Source organism: Microtus pennsylvanicus, chromosome 6 (genome assembly GCF_037038515.1).
Source record: "Microtus pennsylvanicus isolate mMicPen1 chromosome 6, mMicPen1.hap1, whole genome shotgun sequence".
Classification (NCBI taxonomy): Eukaryota; Metazoa; Chordata; class Mammalia; order Rodentia; family Cricetidae; genus Microtus; species Microtus pennsylvanicus.
Window position 1 is genome coordinate 82730732 of NC_134584.1, and position 14798 is coordinate 82745529.

Consider the following 14798-nt stretch of genomic DNA (forward strand, 5'->3'; position numbering starts at 1 on the left):
ATTGAGTATCTTAGTCAGGGTTCTGTTGCTGTGAAGAGACATGACCACAGCAGTTCTCAGAAGGAAAGCATTTCATTGCTGTTGGCTTACAGGTCAGAGGTTCAGTCCATTATTATCATGGTGGGAAGCGTGGCAGCATGCAGGCAGATGTGGTTCTATAGAGGTAGCTGAGAGTTGTTCTACATCCGGATTGGTAGGCAGTAGGAAGAGAGACAATAAGCCTGCCTTGGCATTTGAACTCCCAAAGCCTACCCTCAGTGATACACTTTCTCCAACAGGGACACACCTCCTAATCCCTGTCAATTAGTAACACTCCCTAAAGACAATGTATTCAAATCTACCAGCCAATGGGGGCCATTTTATTCAAACTTCTGCATGGAGCAAACCTTTCTTTTGCCCCTGGGTTTTTAACAATGGCTTTATGATCCTCACAAATGAGCTAGTGAACTGGAAGTATTCAGGTTGAACTTCCAAATAGGGCTCTAAGATACTGAGGACCAAAGTTCCACATTGCTAGGTTTATTTTGTTGTCAAAAATCACTTAACTTTACATATGTTACATGTTCTGTACTAAAAAAAAATGACAAAAGTGAAAGCATTTACTCTCTCAGACTCACTGAAGAGTTTTAGAAATTAAAAATTGTCAGTTATGTTTGAATGTTTGACTCTTAATTAACCAGATCATTCTTATTGCCTGTAGACAGACAAACAAACAAACAGAAAACAAAAATAAACAAATTAAAAAAAACAAAAGCAACACAGCTCAAAAAGAAAGCCCCCCCCCCAAAAAAAACCCCTTTGCTTTGTTAACCTTTAACTTTCTGAGAACTAAAATTTGTATAATGGTGGTTGGACCATACTAAGTATGTTAACATATGTTTGGTGAGATTTAAGTAGGAAATAAAGATTTAGTATGAGCTAATATTGTGCCTAGATTGCCGGGACACCCAAAAGACCACCATGGAGACCAAGTCCCATATGTAAAAGCAAAGAGCCTTTATTCTTATTCAAACTTGAACTCGGACTCACTGTGTGTCCAAATGCATTGGCATGGTCAGAGAGCCCTGAGCTCAGTTGGGGTGGGGATTTTATAATAGTAGAGGTAGGAGTGAGGGATTTCTAAGGTTCAGGACCCCTGATTGGGTGACATTTGTCTAGGGGTGCCCTGGTGAAAGGGGATGGGTGTGTGCTGGGCTAAGGTACATCAGGTAATCTTACCTATAATGGGTGGAATGTTAGTTCCTTTGGAACTTTGGATACTCTCCCTTTGGATGGTCCACTCCTGGGTGGTCTTAGCGTGTGATTTTTCCTGGAACCAGGTAACCTGAAATGCTGGTCTCTATTGCGCTTGTCATGGCTGAGCCCTACACTATTTTGCTTTATTTCATCCTAACTGCAGTCTGACTGTAAACTTCCATTTGAAATAGCTGAGAACTCTGAATTCTGTTGGCTTCTGAGACAGTTGTAAACATCAAACTTGTGTCCTAACACTCATTGAAAGCTCGTTCCATGGCCACTGTGGAAGGCAGAATCTTAAAGTGGGCTGTGAAATCCTCCCTCTCTGCCATGCATCCCAGCATACTTTCCACAACTATGACATGATAGCATTAGTCCCAGGTCCCATCAGGCTACACGGCTCCCCTTACAAGAGATCGTGATACAGCCTCTGAGAGTAAGATGGTGGCTACAACATGGGACGGAGAATTTGAGCGGCCACAGGTAGAGATGACTGATATAGAGGTGGGACAGCCTAGTGAGCCACTGCACAGTTGAGTGGCTGTAAGTAGCAATTACATATTAGATGTTTTAGAAGGAGAAAGATGCTTAATGTTTTCGTGATGAAGAAATGATATATGTTTAAGGACATGGGTGTGTCTAACTTGATTTTAAGCACAGAAATTACCTGCTGCGAGTAAAAAGGAAACACGGAACAAACCCACTTTGGTGTTTATTGGGGGGTGTGTACAGACCTGATGAGGTTGGTATGGAGAGAGAGAGAGAGAGAGAGAGAGAGAGAGAGAGAGAGAGAGAGAGAGAGAGAAGGGGGGATGGGGAGGGAGAAGTAGGAAGAAAAGAGCTGCCTCTTTGGGGAAAAGATAGAAAGGAATGGACTCAGACCACAAAGATCAGCTTGCCTCAGTGGATGGGGGAGGAAGTGGATGGTGCTTCTCTCTTAAAGGGGCAGGATAGACCATTACATTCCCATTTCTTTTTTTTATAATAAAAAGGGGTGAGGTTAGGCGCAACAAGTTAAAGGAATTGTGACAGAGGATTCTCAAGATTGCTTCCTGCTTATTTGTGGGCATCGTCTTGGGGGGAAACCTGAGAAAGCTGGATGCTAGCCACATCTTGGGATAGCTGATCTCTTTGTTCCTGTCCGGTGTTTGTAGTATGGAAATGTCTGGTGTCTCTTATACCTGTTTAAGGTATTGGCAGAACAGAGGAGAAAGTTAAATTTAGGAAAAAAATTTTAGGACCAGGAAATTGAGAGAGAAATTTAGGACCTGTTTAAGGTAGATCCTTCAGTTCAGCTCCCTGGAACTCACAAGAATTCTCTGGGTTTGTGAAAATTTAAACAGCAGTGTATTTATTTCAGAATGACTGTAACAGATATTTTTTTGCATAATGAAAATATTTTTAAGGCTATGGAAAGGGAAATTTGATAACTTGTATTTGTCCTCACACCTTTACAACTTGCAGGTACACACCTTAATAACTTGTATTTGTATTTTACTGAAATGTGTTTGGTGAGGCTGTTCTTTTGAACTGACAAAACTTCTCAGTTGTCAAACTCCATCTTTGATCTTTGAGAAGAATAAAATTTTACTTGAGTTATTGATTTAAAACCTACAGAGAACTTACTTGGTTGGCATGTAGAACTACTCTTTGTTGGGGTCCAGTGCTAGCCAAGACCATAAATTATTTCTCTGGACCAGATCCCAACATAAACTATCACACTCTTGACCGGCGTGGAGGCACGGGAATAAAGACAAACTCACGTGGCTTTATCAGGAGGGAGATTCTCCATGATCCCTCATGAAATCCTGAGTTCATATCCTGAGAAATTCCTCTCATTTATTCTCCAAACAGCCTTATATATCAAAACATAAACTGAGGGGGGGAATCATTAGCATTCTGTTTCCTAGGAAACCAGGTAAATAGCTTTTAGTCACATCCATCTCCACCTGAGTCTCCTCTGTCACGCCTTCCTGTTCTGTATGCTAGCTCAGTATTCACGTAGGTTGAATTAGCACCTCTCTTTTAGGCATCCTCAATATTACAAAGAAAGGAGCAAAATAACATCCTGACCTTTTGTCAGGTTAGTGACAGCCTGTCTGGAAGGCTATGTGACCACGTCAGGTATGGCCTATGGCTTTAGAGCCTGACTGCCCTACCATATAGAAATATGGGCCTACAACTCTCCAGAGTCCTCCATGGTCGCTGAGGATCGTATTTGCCATTTGCTGTTTAGTGCAGGGCCTGCCAGGCTCCAGAAAAATCCTGTGGGCTAAGAAATCTCTACGAATAAAAGCCTACCTTGATTTGAGCAGCTAGGCTGTCGATTCCAGTGGTTCTCTCCACTGTCTATTGAACTTCAGTTTATATGAAAGGCAGTTTTTCCCAGTGGTCAGTGCTTGGCAGTTGAAGCAAAATGCAGATGGACATTGTTGTGTGCCTATTTGTCTTCTGTCTTCTTTGGGGAAATAGAGTACAGCTGCTAGGAGCCAACCTGTCTCTTTTTGTTATGAAAATTTTTTTAATAATTAAATATTTAAATGCCATATTCCCCAGATCTCTGAGCAGCTGAGGGCTGTTTATCAGGTATAACTGCAGTATAGAATGTACTTGGAGGGCTGAGTCCAAGCTTGACTGTACTGATTCTCAACTTAACAGGTAAGATTTACACTTGTAAAAAGGCAGAAAGAAGAAGAAACTGCTTGCAATAGAAGGTCAATGGCAGAACTGACACTAGTAGAGAACAGCTTAATATATTTTAGATCAGGTTGGATTACATATATAGTATTTTTTGTAAAAGACTTAAAAGGACATAGCAATTTAAAAACATGTGACTTATTGTTTTGTAGTCTGGAATGAAACACAATGAACAGACAATTGTAACATTCAACAGTAAACATAGTGTATTTACATTACATGTGTGCACATACACACACAGAGTGACCAGGAATTGGGCAAAATGGGTGCTCTTGGTGAGCCCTACCAAAGGCATGCCACTGCACAAAACACACATGTAACAGAGTCAGCACCGGGGAACCAGGCAGGGAATACCTCAGTAAAGATAGCAAAACCTGGTCACCTGACCTGGCTCTTAGTTAAGATGGCAGTGAAGTCACCTGACCTCAGTTAAGATGGTGGTAAGGTCACCTGACCTCAGTCAAAATGTTAGTGGTCACATGTTGTATGGAAAGGCCATGATTTTTTAGCTGCGGGGATTTTGAACATAATAATAAGAGAGACCTAGAGGCATGATCTGCCCTGTTGCTGACCTGCCAAGCCATAAGCCGTGGTGGGGAGCAAAGGCTGGAATTGAAAACAGTTGCCTCATGGATCTAATCAATCTTGTCGGCAGCAGTTTACAGGTGGGTGACTGATAGTTTGAGGGTTTATACCATAGCTGCAAATGAGAAAACCTACAAAAACACCACATGGCCCATAGAAGAGTGTCCTCTTTCTACAGGCAGGGTGTTGAAGCCTGAATGGCTCTGGTCAGGGCTACTCGGAAACCAAAGAAGCTCACAGCAGGGACCATTTACGAGTGGTCCAACAGAAAAGAGAAAGAAAAACTAGAGGGACCCTAGGCCCCCAAATCAAATGCACTGCACAGCATGTGCAGTGATAGTGCAGGAGGACCAACCCTGGGTTGTCCGGTCACGTTTTTAGCTATGGAAAGCAACCAGGGATGGATGTCAGCAAAGAGTTCAACTGTAGCTATGAAGGCTGTGGTTGGGGGCTGGAAGGGGAGAACTCACCACCAAAGCCACTGGTGTGTGTAGAGTCACAAGCACCAATGTAATGGTTTAAGTAAACTGATGCTGTTCCCTGAGGGGCACAGTACCAGAAATGCTGTAGGTCCCCGAGTGGTGGCAATGGAGCAACAGGTCCCATGACCACGGTGGGCCATGAGGGCAGCCAGTCCCAGGCAGGGAACCACCAAGTGACCTGTAGGCATTGAGGGCCAGTGGGTCCTAGGCAGGGAGCCACATGATGGGTGAGAGACAGAGAGCAGCAACTCCCAGGCAGGGAGCCATGTGGAGGTTGAGATAATGAGATGGATGGGTATGCCATGCAGAGTGAGGTTGGATATTTATTCAGTGGGTTATGGAAGGAAGAGAAAAATGGGGAAGGAGAGAAGGGAGAAGATCAGAGAGAGAGAAAGAGAAATGGAAAGGAAGGGAAGAAGTGGAGAGAAGAGAATGAGGCAGAAGCTGCCTCTTCAAGGGAAAGAATGAGCTCAAGCTGCAGGCAGGCAGGCAGATCTGTCTGCCTCAGCCAATGTGGGTGGGGAGTGGGGTGGGCAGGGCTTATCTCTTAAAGGGACAGGACAAACCATTACAAGTACCATTTAGGGCTGGGTTGTAGTTTAGTAGCACAACAAGGAAGGCCCAGGGCATTGTCCCCAGCACCACAAATCAGTATGCAATATATTGATGCCTACATGTGCCAAAATATCACATAACTGAAACTGATATTCACATATCGTGTATACTGATAGTTTCTTATCAGTTTCATTAAGCCTGTTTTAAATTAAAGAGAAAAGTTAAGTATCTTGAAAACACATTGACCTGCTCAAATAAGATTGTAAAAGGGAATGAATTTTTCTCCGAGACAAAGATCTATTCTTTGAGAAGAGTTTGATGTGTGAGAAGAATTTCATAAAAAGAATTTTCTTTTATTTATTCTTTGTGCTTTTTATATCATACATATTGAGCCCATTCATTTCCCATTCATTCATTCCTCATACAAAACCCACTCCCAATAAGATAAAATAGGTTGTTTTTGTTTGTTTGTTTGTTTGTTTGTTTGTTTGTTTTTTGAGACAGGGTTTCACTGTCTGGCCATCCTGAAATGCACTTTGTAGACCGGACTGGCCTCAAACTCACAGAGATCTGCCTGCCTCTGCCTCCCAAGTGTTGGGATTAAAGGCGTGCACCACCGCCACCTAGCATAAAACAAAATAAAATAAATTTAAGAGAAAAAAGAAAACAGAAATAAAAATCTTGCCATGGGAGCTGTAGTGTGACAGTGTGTCACGCCTTAAACCCTTTTGTCCATTTATCTTTGCTGGCAAGCATTCATTGCAGAGAGTCTTTGGTCTGATCTGAGGCCTCTGATTTCTGCTATGCTATTGATGCTGGGTCATAATTGGAACTCCTCTTGGTTCTCCTGTTGTTGTCCTGTGTCATGAAGATTCTACAGCTTTGGGCCTGCGGGTCAGGTTCCTTCACATGCTCCAGTAGATCATAGATGGGATGGATGTTGAGGTCAACTCTCATCCCTGAGTTTGGGCCTGGGTAGTTGCAGGATTAGTCAGCCCCCCATCTCTTGCCTGTCTTTACCACCAGGGTGAGCTCTCCAGCATGCGCTGGCTAGTCACCTCTTGTGGCAATGAGCAAGGGACAGGGACAGTTCTCTACCTTTCAAGTTCTCAGGGTCTGCTCATCCACACCTACAACTTCAGGGCCAGCTCTACTGTGTTGCCCAGGCAAGGTGTAGGGGCCACTCTTCCAAATGCTACAACTGCTGAGAGGTAGGGACAGCTCTCTCATTCTTAGGATCCCAGGGCCAACTTCTACACTTGCATCAGGCACTGAAGGGTGGAAGGAGGGCCTTGCATGGGTTTTCCTGCCAGATGATCTCCAGTTTTCCCTTCAATTTCATCTCTGCTCATCTAGAGGAGGTTGCTCCTTCCATGTCTACCAGCACAGAAATGGACCAACCTGAGGTCCGGGAAATGCAGTCAGGGACACAGACTCTTGACAGCATGACCTCCTTGGCTGGCTCTGGATCCCCAGCACGGCCCATTGCCCCGTGCTTAGTGACCTACTCACCAGTGAAGATGCAGCAGTCTTTGCCCCGAGACAGCAGCATCCATGTTCTATAGAAGATGTACTAGCTTCTGGAGTCTTCCTCTGTGGGTTTGATCCTGATTGTGCTATGTTCACCTATTGGAGTCCTATCCCGGCCATTCCTTAAAGCTTTGAAAGTTAGCAAAGGAGGCTGCAGGGAGCTGCAGGGAGTCAGGCTTCCCCCCTGCCTGCTAGGATAGGCTATCATATCAAAGTTAACTACCTATGTTTATCATTTCAAAGTTAATGCATGTGAACCTTGAATTTGTGGGCTTGACAGAGGGCTAGAAAAGACAGGAGAGCAATTTGCTTTATGTGAACCCAGAGGATGAGCAAGACAGTGCTCAGAGTGTGGGCTTGCATCAGGTCACGCATGTCACTGGTCTCCCTTCATGTGCTGTCATAAACCCCTAGACAGAAGCCAGGAGGGACTTGAGTGTATAGTCGGGTCAACTTTTCTTTTGTTGCTGTTTTCGTTCTGGGAAAATTTCAGGAGAGGCAGATTGAAGATACTCAGTAGGAAAAAAAATGTTAATAAGACCAAAAAAGGAAAAACTGAATTCCCAGGGAAGACCGTTAATTCTCAGGAGGCATGACATGGTGAGGAACTGGAACATTCCAAATGCTGTGGTAACAGCCATGGCTCCATATCTGCTTCAGCCAGAGGCCTAGAGGCCACATCCGAAGTTTTTCAGGACTGCATTGTCAGCTGCACACTCCTGCACTCTCCCACATTCCAGCCCCTCTGTGTTCTCAATTCCTCTGCCTTCCATCTGGCTCCCTCGCACCTCACTCCTTACTGCCTCTCTGTAGCCCAGGACAGCCCCAAGGTATGATGGGGGCACAATACAATCAGTGACTTACACTATCTCATTACAAAAGCCAACACAAAGACAAAAAGGCAGAGGCTCAGAGTTCCCAGAAGGATTTGGGGTGATTCAAATGCTTGCCCCAAAAGTCTTTCCTGATTTTCTGTTGCCTGGAAGAAGTCTATAAAGAAAAAAGTTCCAATTATGTAACATCATGACCTTATCCATTTGGGGGCCCAATCTCCTCCAAACCTATTTAAATCAAGTCCCTTGCTCAGGAGCCTCGCTATCACCTTGCACCCTTCTGCTTCGCTCTGCTGTTCCTTGCTGAAAAATCCCTGAGTGCCATTGCTCTGAGCGCCATTGCTCTGAGCGCCATTGCTCTGTGGCCTCACCTGATAGCCACAGGGAGAGTCTTCGATCTTCTCTCTGCAAACACTCGCATTTCCATTGCGGCACTTGCTATATTGTACTTGAATGTTTTCTATTTGTCGCAGCCACTAGACAGGGAAGCCCCACGGAGAAGGGCGGACTCCTGTGCACTGACCAACCACCATTCTCCATGCAGCAGTGGAGTTGTGAGGAGGACACATGGCCTGTAAGGAGAGCTGTACCACGACATCCACTGTGCCAACTCATGCTTCATGCTGGACAAACCTGCACCTTACCGTTTATTATCAAAATAAACATTAATTTTTTTTATTTTGATTTTCCGTGTCTTCCTGTACTCCTCCTCTCCTTCCCCAACACATATACACAGACTATAGCAAACCAATTCATGATATCTTCAATTTTTTATGTATATCGCTTGGAATAAAGAACCTTCTTTCATCTATAGCTTATTCGTATTTATAAGGAATAATAAGAATCACACAAAATCGGAGTTTAATGGACCATGTTTGAATTGTTAATATTATTCTAACTTTGTCTCTCTCTCTATGCACATACTATGGATTAAATCAACTATTTTATGCAGTCCTATGCATGTTGAGTCGCACCAGATTCTGTCACTTTTCACTTTTTCAATACAAGTATTTCCCTTTTGAGAATGTTTTCGGAAGTCAGTATTTTGCAAAAGAAGGCGAATAGCTTGTGCATATGTGTGTGTGTATGGGTTACACATATGTGAACACATGCAATCTATAGCCTTCATGGTCAGTTAGCCATAAAGAGAGGAACAAGGAACAAGGCTATACTAAAGGACAATCGCATATAAGGTGTGTGTGTGCATGCGCACACGTGCGCGCGTGCCCCATGATCCCTAACACATCTTCCCCATCTTTCTGAGGGCAGCTGAGGGTTCTCAGATAATGAGACTGAATGGTGAATTTGGCGAGAGAACAGTCAAGCGGCTACCAAGGGAGCCTTCCTCCAGGCGCTCTGACCTGCGTTCATTCTGCACAACATGTCCTTGTCCGCTCTCTCAGCATCTCTCCCGTCAGTGAGTTTGCTCACTGGTAAACAATCTGGCAATTTAATAACTGACACATTGTGCAAGTGACTGAACTGGACCTGTCGTAAGCAATAGTCTCAAGCTGGGACTTAAATGGCATGCTCTGCCCAGCACATGACTTTATTCAGACATGGGAGACTGTGTTAAAGATCCATGAGCCAGAAAAGCTGGATGAAGCTTTTTGACATGTAGCCACCTCCTTTCTTGGGACCATTGACGTGTTATACTCAGGAGTATGAGAACCACAGGGACTCACAGGTCTGAGCTTCCAAAGGGTTTTGTTAGAACGGCCTCGGGAAACATTTTCCACACATGCTTCTAGTCTGTCCATCCTTTCCCATCCGTCCCTGCTGACGCTCGCTCTCCAGCTGAACAGGTCACAGTTTCGTGCAGCCCTGTATTCATTCAGCCGCCTCGTCTCATTTTTATTTCAAAGGTCACATCATTCTTATTTGGCCTTGCTGCCTTTTCTCTTGTGTGAGAAAGATGATCTCTCTCTTTCTTTTCCTTAGGAGAACTAGGCTCAGTAGCTGCATATTAGATTCAGAAAATGCAGTAGCCAGGATGAGAAGGAATAGTTTGAAAACACCCCCACGACTCTAGTGGAAAACAAGGGTAGATAACACCCCTCGGTAAACGGGTATGTCTAACTATCCAAAGGGTTCGCGTTCACTAGAAACAGTCATGTGGCAAGCTTCTCCTGGGGACAGGGTTTTGATCCTTTTCCCATTGAGTGAGACTTACTTTTCAAATTCATCCAGATGTCACTGTCCTATCACAGGGCCCAGATTTCACAGGGACGGGATCTCCTAGAAGGAGCTTGGGCCTTGGCTCTTGTTCAGAGAACAATTTACTTACCATGAGTGGAATCAAGTTCTCCCTACCTTTCCATCTCCCTACCTTTGAAGCTGTTTTTTTTGAGGAGATAAGAAGGTGACTCACTTGTGTTGCGGACCTCTGCTTCCGATGAGAGATGGGTGAGGGTAATCGAGCTGCTGCCGTTCCTATTACAACAGAGCTGTCTACTGGAAAAGCCAGGAAGCCTTGGGACAATAAAGGCAGCTTTATTGCAAGGCGGTGGATAGCAGGGCGCTGCTGATTTCATTGATGATTAACTCGCAAGTTGGAACTGACATGAGAACAAGAAAACAGAAGCCCAGGACCTGTGTGAAACTTCTGCCCAAGTTTCTATTTAGAAGTCACATAGGAAATGTTTGTTTTTCTCCGTAGATTCGCACCAGTGTCCTTCCGGAGCACAAGGATCCCCCTCCAGAAGTTGGGGTAGGTGCTTTTTATAATCCAAAGATAGGCATGCCATTTGTAAGTGAATGGTTTGGATTTTCTCAGACTTCCTGCCTGCCTGACAAAAGCGATCAAGTCACCAGGCCGTGACTGTTTGAGGAGTCACCTTGTTTTGTTGCTCAGTTGAATAGAATCTGTCTCTTGTCTCTTGAATAAAAGTAATTCTTTCTCAAGCGGGTTTTTTATTTAGTTTAGATGGTGAGAGAGGAGCCTAGACACTCCTGCAGGCAGCTGAATTGCAACTGTAAACCAGGGATCCTGGACTCCTGGGGGCTAGGGGAATTACAGGTGTGAGCCATATCCTCTTAGCAAAAGCGCAGGAGCTATTCAGACAGGAAGCTTCTTCCGGCTTCCTAGGATGTGAATCAGGCAGCAGGCTGCTGTGGCTTTTCAGCTCAGCATGAGCCCCACTGGGGTTAACACTCCTGAAGAGTTGCAGCTCTCACCCGCTGAAGGTGAAAGAGCAAGGGGGTACTAGGGGCCCTAGTGTTTTCTGCTTAAACCGGGCCAGAGCTGGTGGTGGCAGAATCTGAATAAACAGCCCTGCAAGGCGAATCCCCAAGGCCACTTCCTGAGAGAGGAGTAAAATAAATGACAGAAAGCTTATTTAGAAGTCATTCAGGAACCGTCAGCCTTCTTCCATTGAGCGTGAGGAGCGTGGGCAAGGTGCTGTTCATTTCCTCTCATTGAAAGCAGCCGCTTGCCAGTGTGCCAAGGGAATGTTTCAAGCACACACTGAAGGGCAACTTGCCTGAGCAGAATGCCAGCTCACAGAGCATCTGCTAGTACAGAGGAGAAGGAACAACGGGGTGCTGTGTTCTACCCCCTTGTTCCTCTCAGGGGCTTCTGGCTTCTCAGAGAAGAGAGGACATGCTTCCATGGACTAGTGCAATCTTCACTTTGGTTTTTCTGCCTATATCTTGATCCTGTCGCAGGACTTCCTGCCCCTGCTGGTGTTGGTGGGTTCTCAGACCACACAAGCTATTTGTACTTTAGTTCAGAAAGGGCCTGTCCACAGTCGTATTCAACCTCCTGCAAATGAAGTTCCAGGGTAGGGGGGCATGCTCTTACCACACCCAGACTGCCTTCGTAAAATCCCAGAACTCCAAAAAGTTTGGCCATTGATATAATTAGTGCAGTGTTTTATTAAAGAGCTTCATTTGCTTGTTGAGGTTCAAGGAGTGAGCTAAACTTTCTGCTCTAACTCCGCCTGCCAGGCTGCTCTTGTTTTCCGATGTCCACTTGTTTTAGATCTAATGTCTTGACTTAAGTGCACAGACTTCTTCGTTATGTACTTGTTGTCGATGCATTTTATTTATTTTTAATATTGAGCCTCTGATTTTATTTGTTTTTGCCTGTCTTCCCACCCTTTTCCATGACAATCACATCTCTGTCACACCAGTCAGTGCAGAGTGTTTTACATCTGTCCCCATCTTACTCTCAAGCTGTGACATGGAGGAGTAGGGGACAGAGGCTGCACTGGGTTAGCCAGGTGAGGGTCTGACCCTCTTTGCTGGTTTGGACACCTGCCAGAGTCCTCAGCACGGCTAATACAGAAATTCTAGCTGCCCAGTGAAGATGACTCAGGGGACCCTGTGTGTTTTCCCTACCATGAAGGATGTGGCTCAGGGTGAGCTCTGTCACTGTCCCACCCCACTCCCACCCTGCGCTCTTACTGCTAAGATTCTTTCTAGGCACGTGGGTACCAATGTGTCAGCTTCTGTGTTACTTGCTTGACCCATGTGACACTCCTATGCATTTACTATGTACATCCAAGCCCCACAGGCATCTTCACTGGTGTGTCCTCTCTTTGGTTCAGCCACCTCTCTCCTGCCCCTTTATACAGAACCCAGTGACATTCAGCGTTAGATTGCCCATGATCCCCAGACGAGATCATCCTGCACCCTTAAAGGAGGAAGACAGTTTTGATTCTTCCAATCTTTACAAGTGACCTGTGTGTTTAGGACAAAACTCTACTGGCCTTGGGCATAGACATACTTGGAGAACAGTTAAGAGATAGACCCAGCACCTCAGCAGGACACCTGAAACTCCAGTTGTCTTTACATTTTTGTTAATGGGCTGTCTTTAGGGGTGGATGAATGGTAATTCTGTTTAACCTTCTTCCCTTTGAGCACTTTCCTGGGGGCCGTGGTTTCTAATGGAGGTTCCCTGACCCTGAAATAGGGTACATTTGATATTGTGTCCCCTTCTTTGGCAAAAACTCAGCTACAATTCCTAATCCCAAATAAAAGACTTAGTTGAGATTCTGTGACGTGGCTGTGGTACCATCAGCCATTCAGGGTGCATGAAATGACAAGGGCACCTAGAAGCAGTCAGTTCGCATCTTTGTTTTACTTTGTTTTGTTTTAATCTTGAGAAACGTTCCCAGTATCATAAGCACGCAAAAGGAATTTAAACAACAGACTGTCCCCCATTTTCTGCTTCTGATTTCTTATTCCTCATCTTCCTATGTGGAGAAGTAAGATGTTGAATTCAGGTCACTGCACTGCTTCAGGTTAGAGAACATGAACTGCCTGGAGACATGCTCGGTATTCTGCCCTGTATGTATCAAGAAGAACTGAGTCCTTAAAGTAGCGGCGTAAACGAATGCAGACAGTTTGTAAAAATATATATAGTTTTAATGTAGAAATAGACTTACAGAACCACCGTTCCCACGGAGACCAGGAGAGTAGAAGAGAGCTCAGAGCATGCTCGCCAAATTTATAGGCAGACATTAGCCCGAGGCGAACACGCCCCCTAAGGGGCGGGACTTATCCCTACATCTCCTCTTTTTGTCTAAATAAGACAGAACTAAACCAAATACAACTACATACAATAACAACAAATAATAAATATAACAAACAATATGGAGAACAAAAGCTTTGCTAAACATTCTATCTCAAGGAGTCCAAATAATGTAAAGAGTAACTACAATTATATAATCTTCAACTCAGTCAAAGATCTGAGAAGGGAATAAACACTACTCAACAAACGAGATATATCCAAAATGTGCAACAATTGACAGAGACAACTGACTACCTGGGCAATCACCCAAAGTCTCGTTTGCAATGTTGAGTCAACCAATTTTGGCTAAAGCCTAACATAACTGACATACCATTATTACAGGCAAGGAACTTTTCAAAACTATCTTACCCTGTCTTGGCAGGATATGACAGTCCTGTTTTATCCATTGATGCACGCTCTGTATCTGTGTCAGTGGTTGAGGTATAGGCATTTCTTTGCCCAAAGGCCAGTTCTGCCAAATAGAAAGGCTCTAGGTGGAGTGTCTTTGGTGCTCAACATTCTCTCGGGAATAGAGTGGTGTTGCCAGGAGCAATTGTGTCTCACTATCACGAAACTCTGAGTTAGATTAAAGGCCATTTTCTACAGCTCTTTGAAGAGGTTGAAGATTATCTATCTATACTGAGTATAATCTCTATATATCTAAAGAACCTGATTAGTCTGATTATAAATGACAAACTTAGATGACTATTTATCTATATAATTTTCAATATCTATCTAACTTAAAGACTAAGACAATAAACAACTGTGTAACAAATGAGGATAATGACCTCCAAATATAAACACTGTACAAATATACATTGCAATATGGTAAATATATGTCAATGCACAAACATTATATAAGTATCTTAATCAGAGGTAGAAATGTACATTGCAATATGGTAAATGTATACAATATATATATCAATACAATATATGTCAATACATAAAAATGTTTTAAACAGACATAGAAACATGCATGCATACAATAGTCAATATAATTTAACTTTGTTTCAATATACAAGAATTGATACCAATATATTTGTCTAAAAGCAGTAACTCACAATTATAAATCTATAATCCCATCATTCCCTCTTTTTTTTTTTTTCAAAATGATCCCTGAGCTTATAAAATTCCTCCCCCAACCTCCCAACCCCTAAATGATGTCCCTAAACCCAGGGGTAAACTTTACTGGAAGAGGGGACGTCGTCCTCTAGAATTACTTCCAGCTGTCATAGGGGCGACGTTCTTTCTGGGGGATCCTGTGAAAGTAAAATGATGGTTAAATTTCAAGATCAATGTCTTTTAAAATTGCAAATAGTCTCTGAGTATTTTGTGGAGGTCTGGCCAGAATGTTGTACAAGATGT

The 14798-nt window shown here is 43.9% G+C and overlaps 1 protein-coding gene across 12 annotated transcripts in view; it reads left to right on the forward strand.

Moving 5' to 3' along the window:
- Inpp4b (inositol polyphosphate-4-phosphatase type II B) overlaps positions 1 to 14798 on the forward strand; it is a 757204-nt gene that overhangs the window by 486725 nt on the left and 255681 nt on the right. For 10 of the 12 annotated variants that reach the window (XM_075976561.1, XM_075976565.1, XM_075976570.1 and 7 more), the window contains one exon: positions 10578 to 10628. The exons of the other annotated variants lie outside the window; for them this stretch is intronic. In XM_075976561.1, coding sequence (XP_075832676.1) covers positions 10578 to 10628 — 51 coding nt within the window. The remainder of the gene's footprint in view (positions 1 to 10577; positions 10629 to 14798) is intronic. 12 annotated transcript variants of the gene reach the window in all.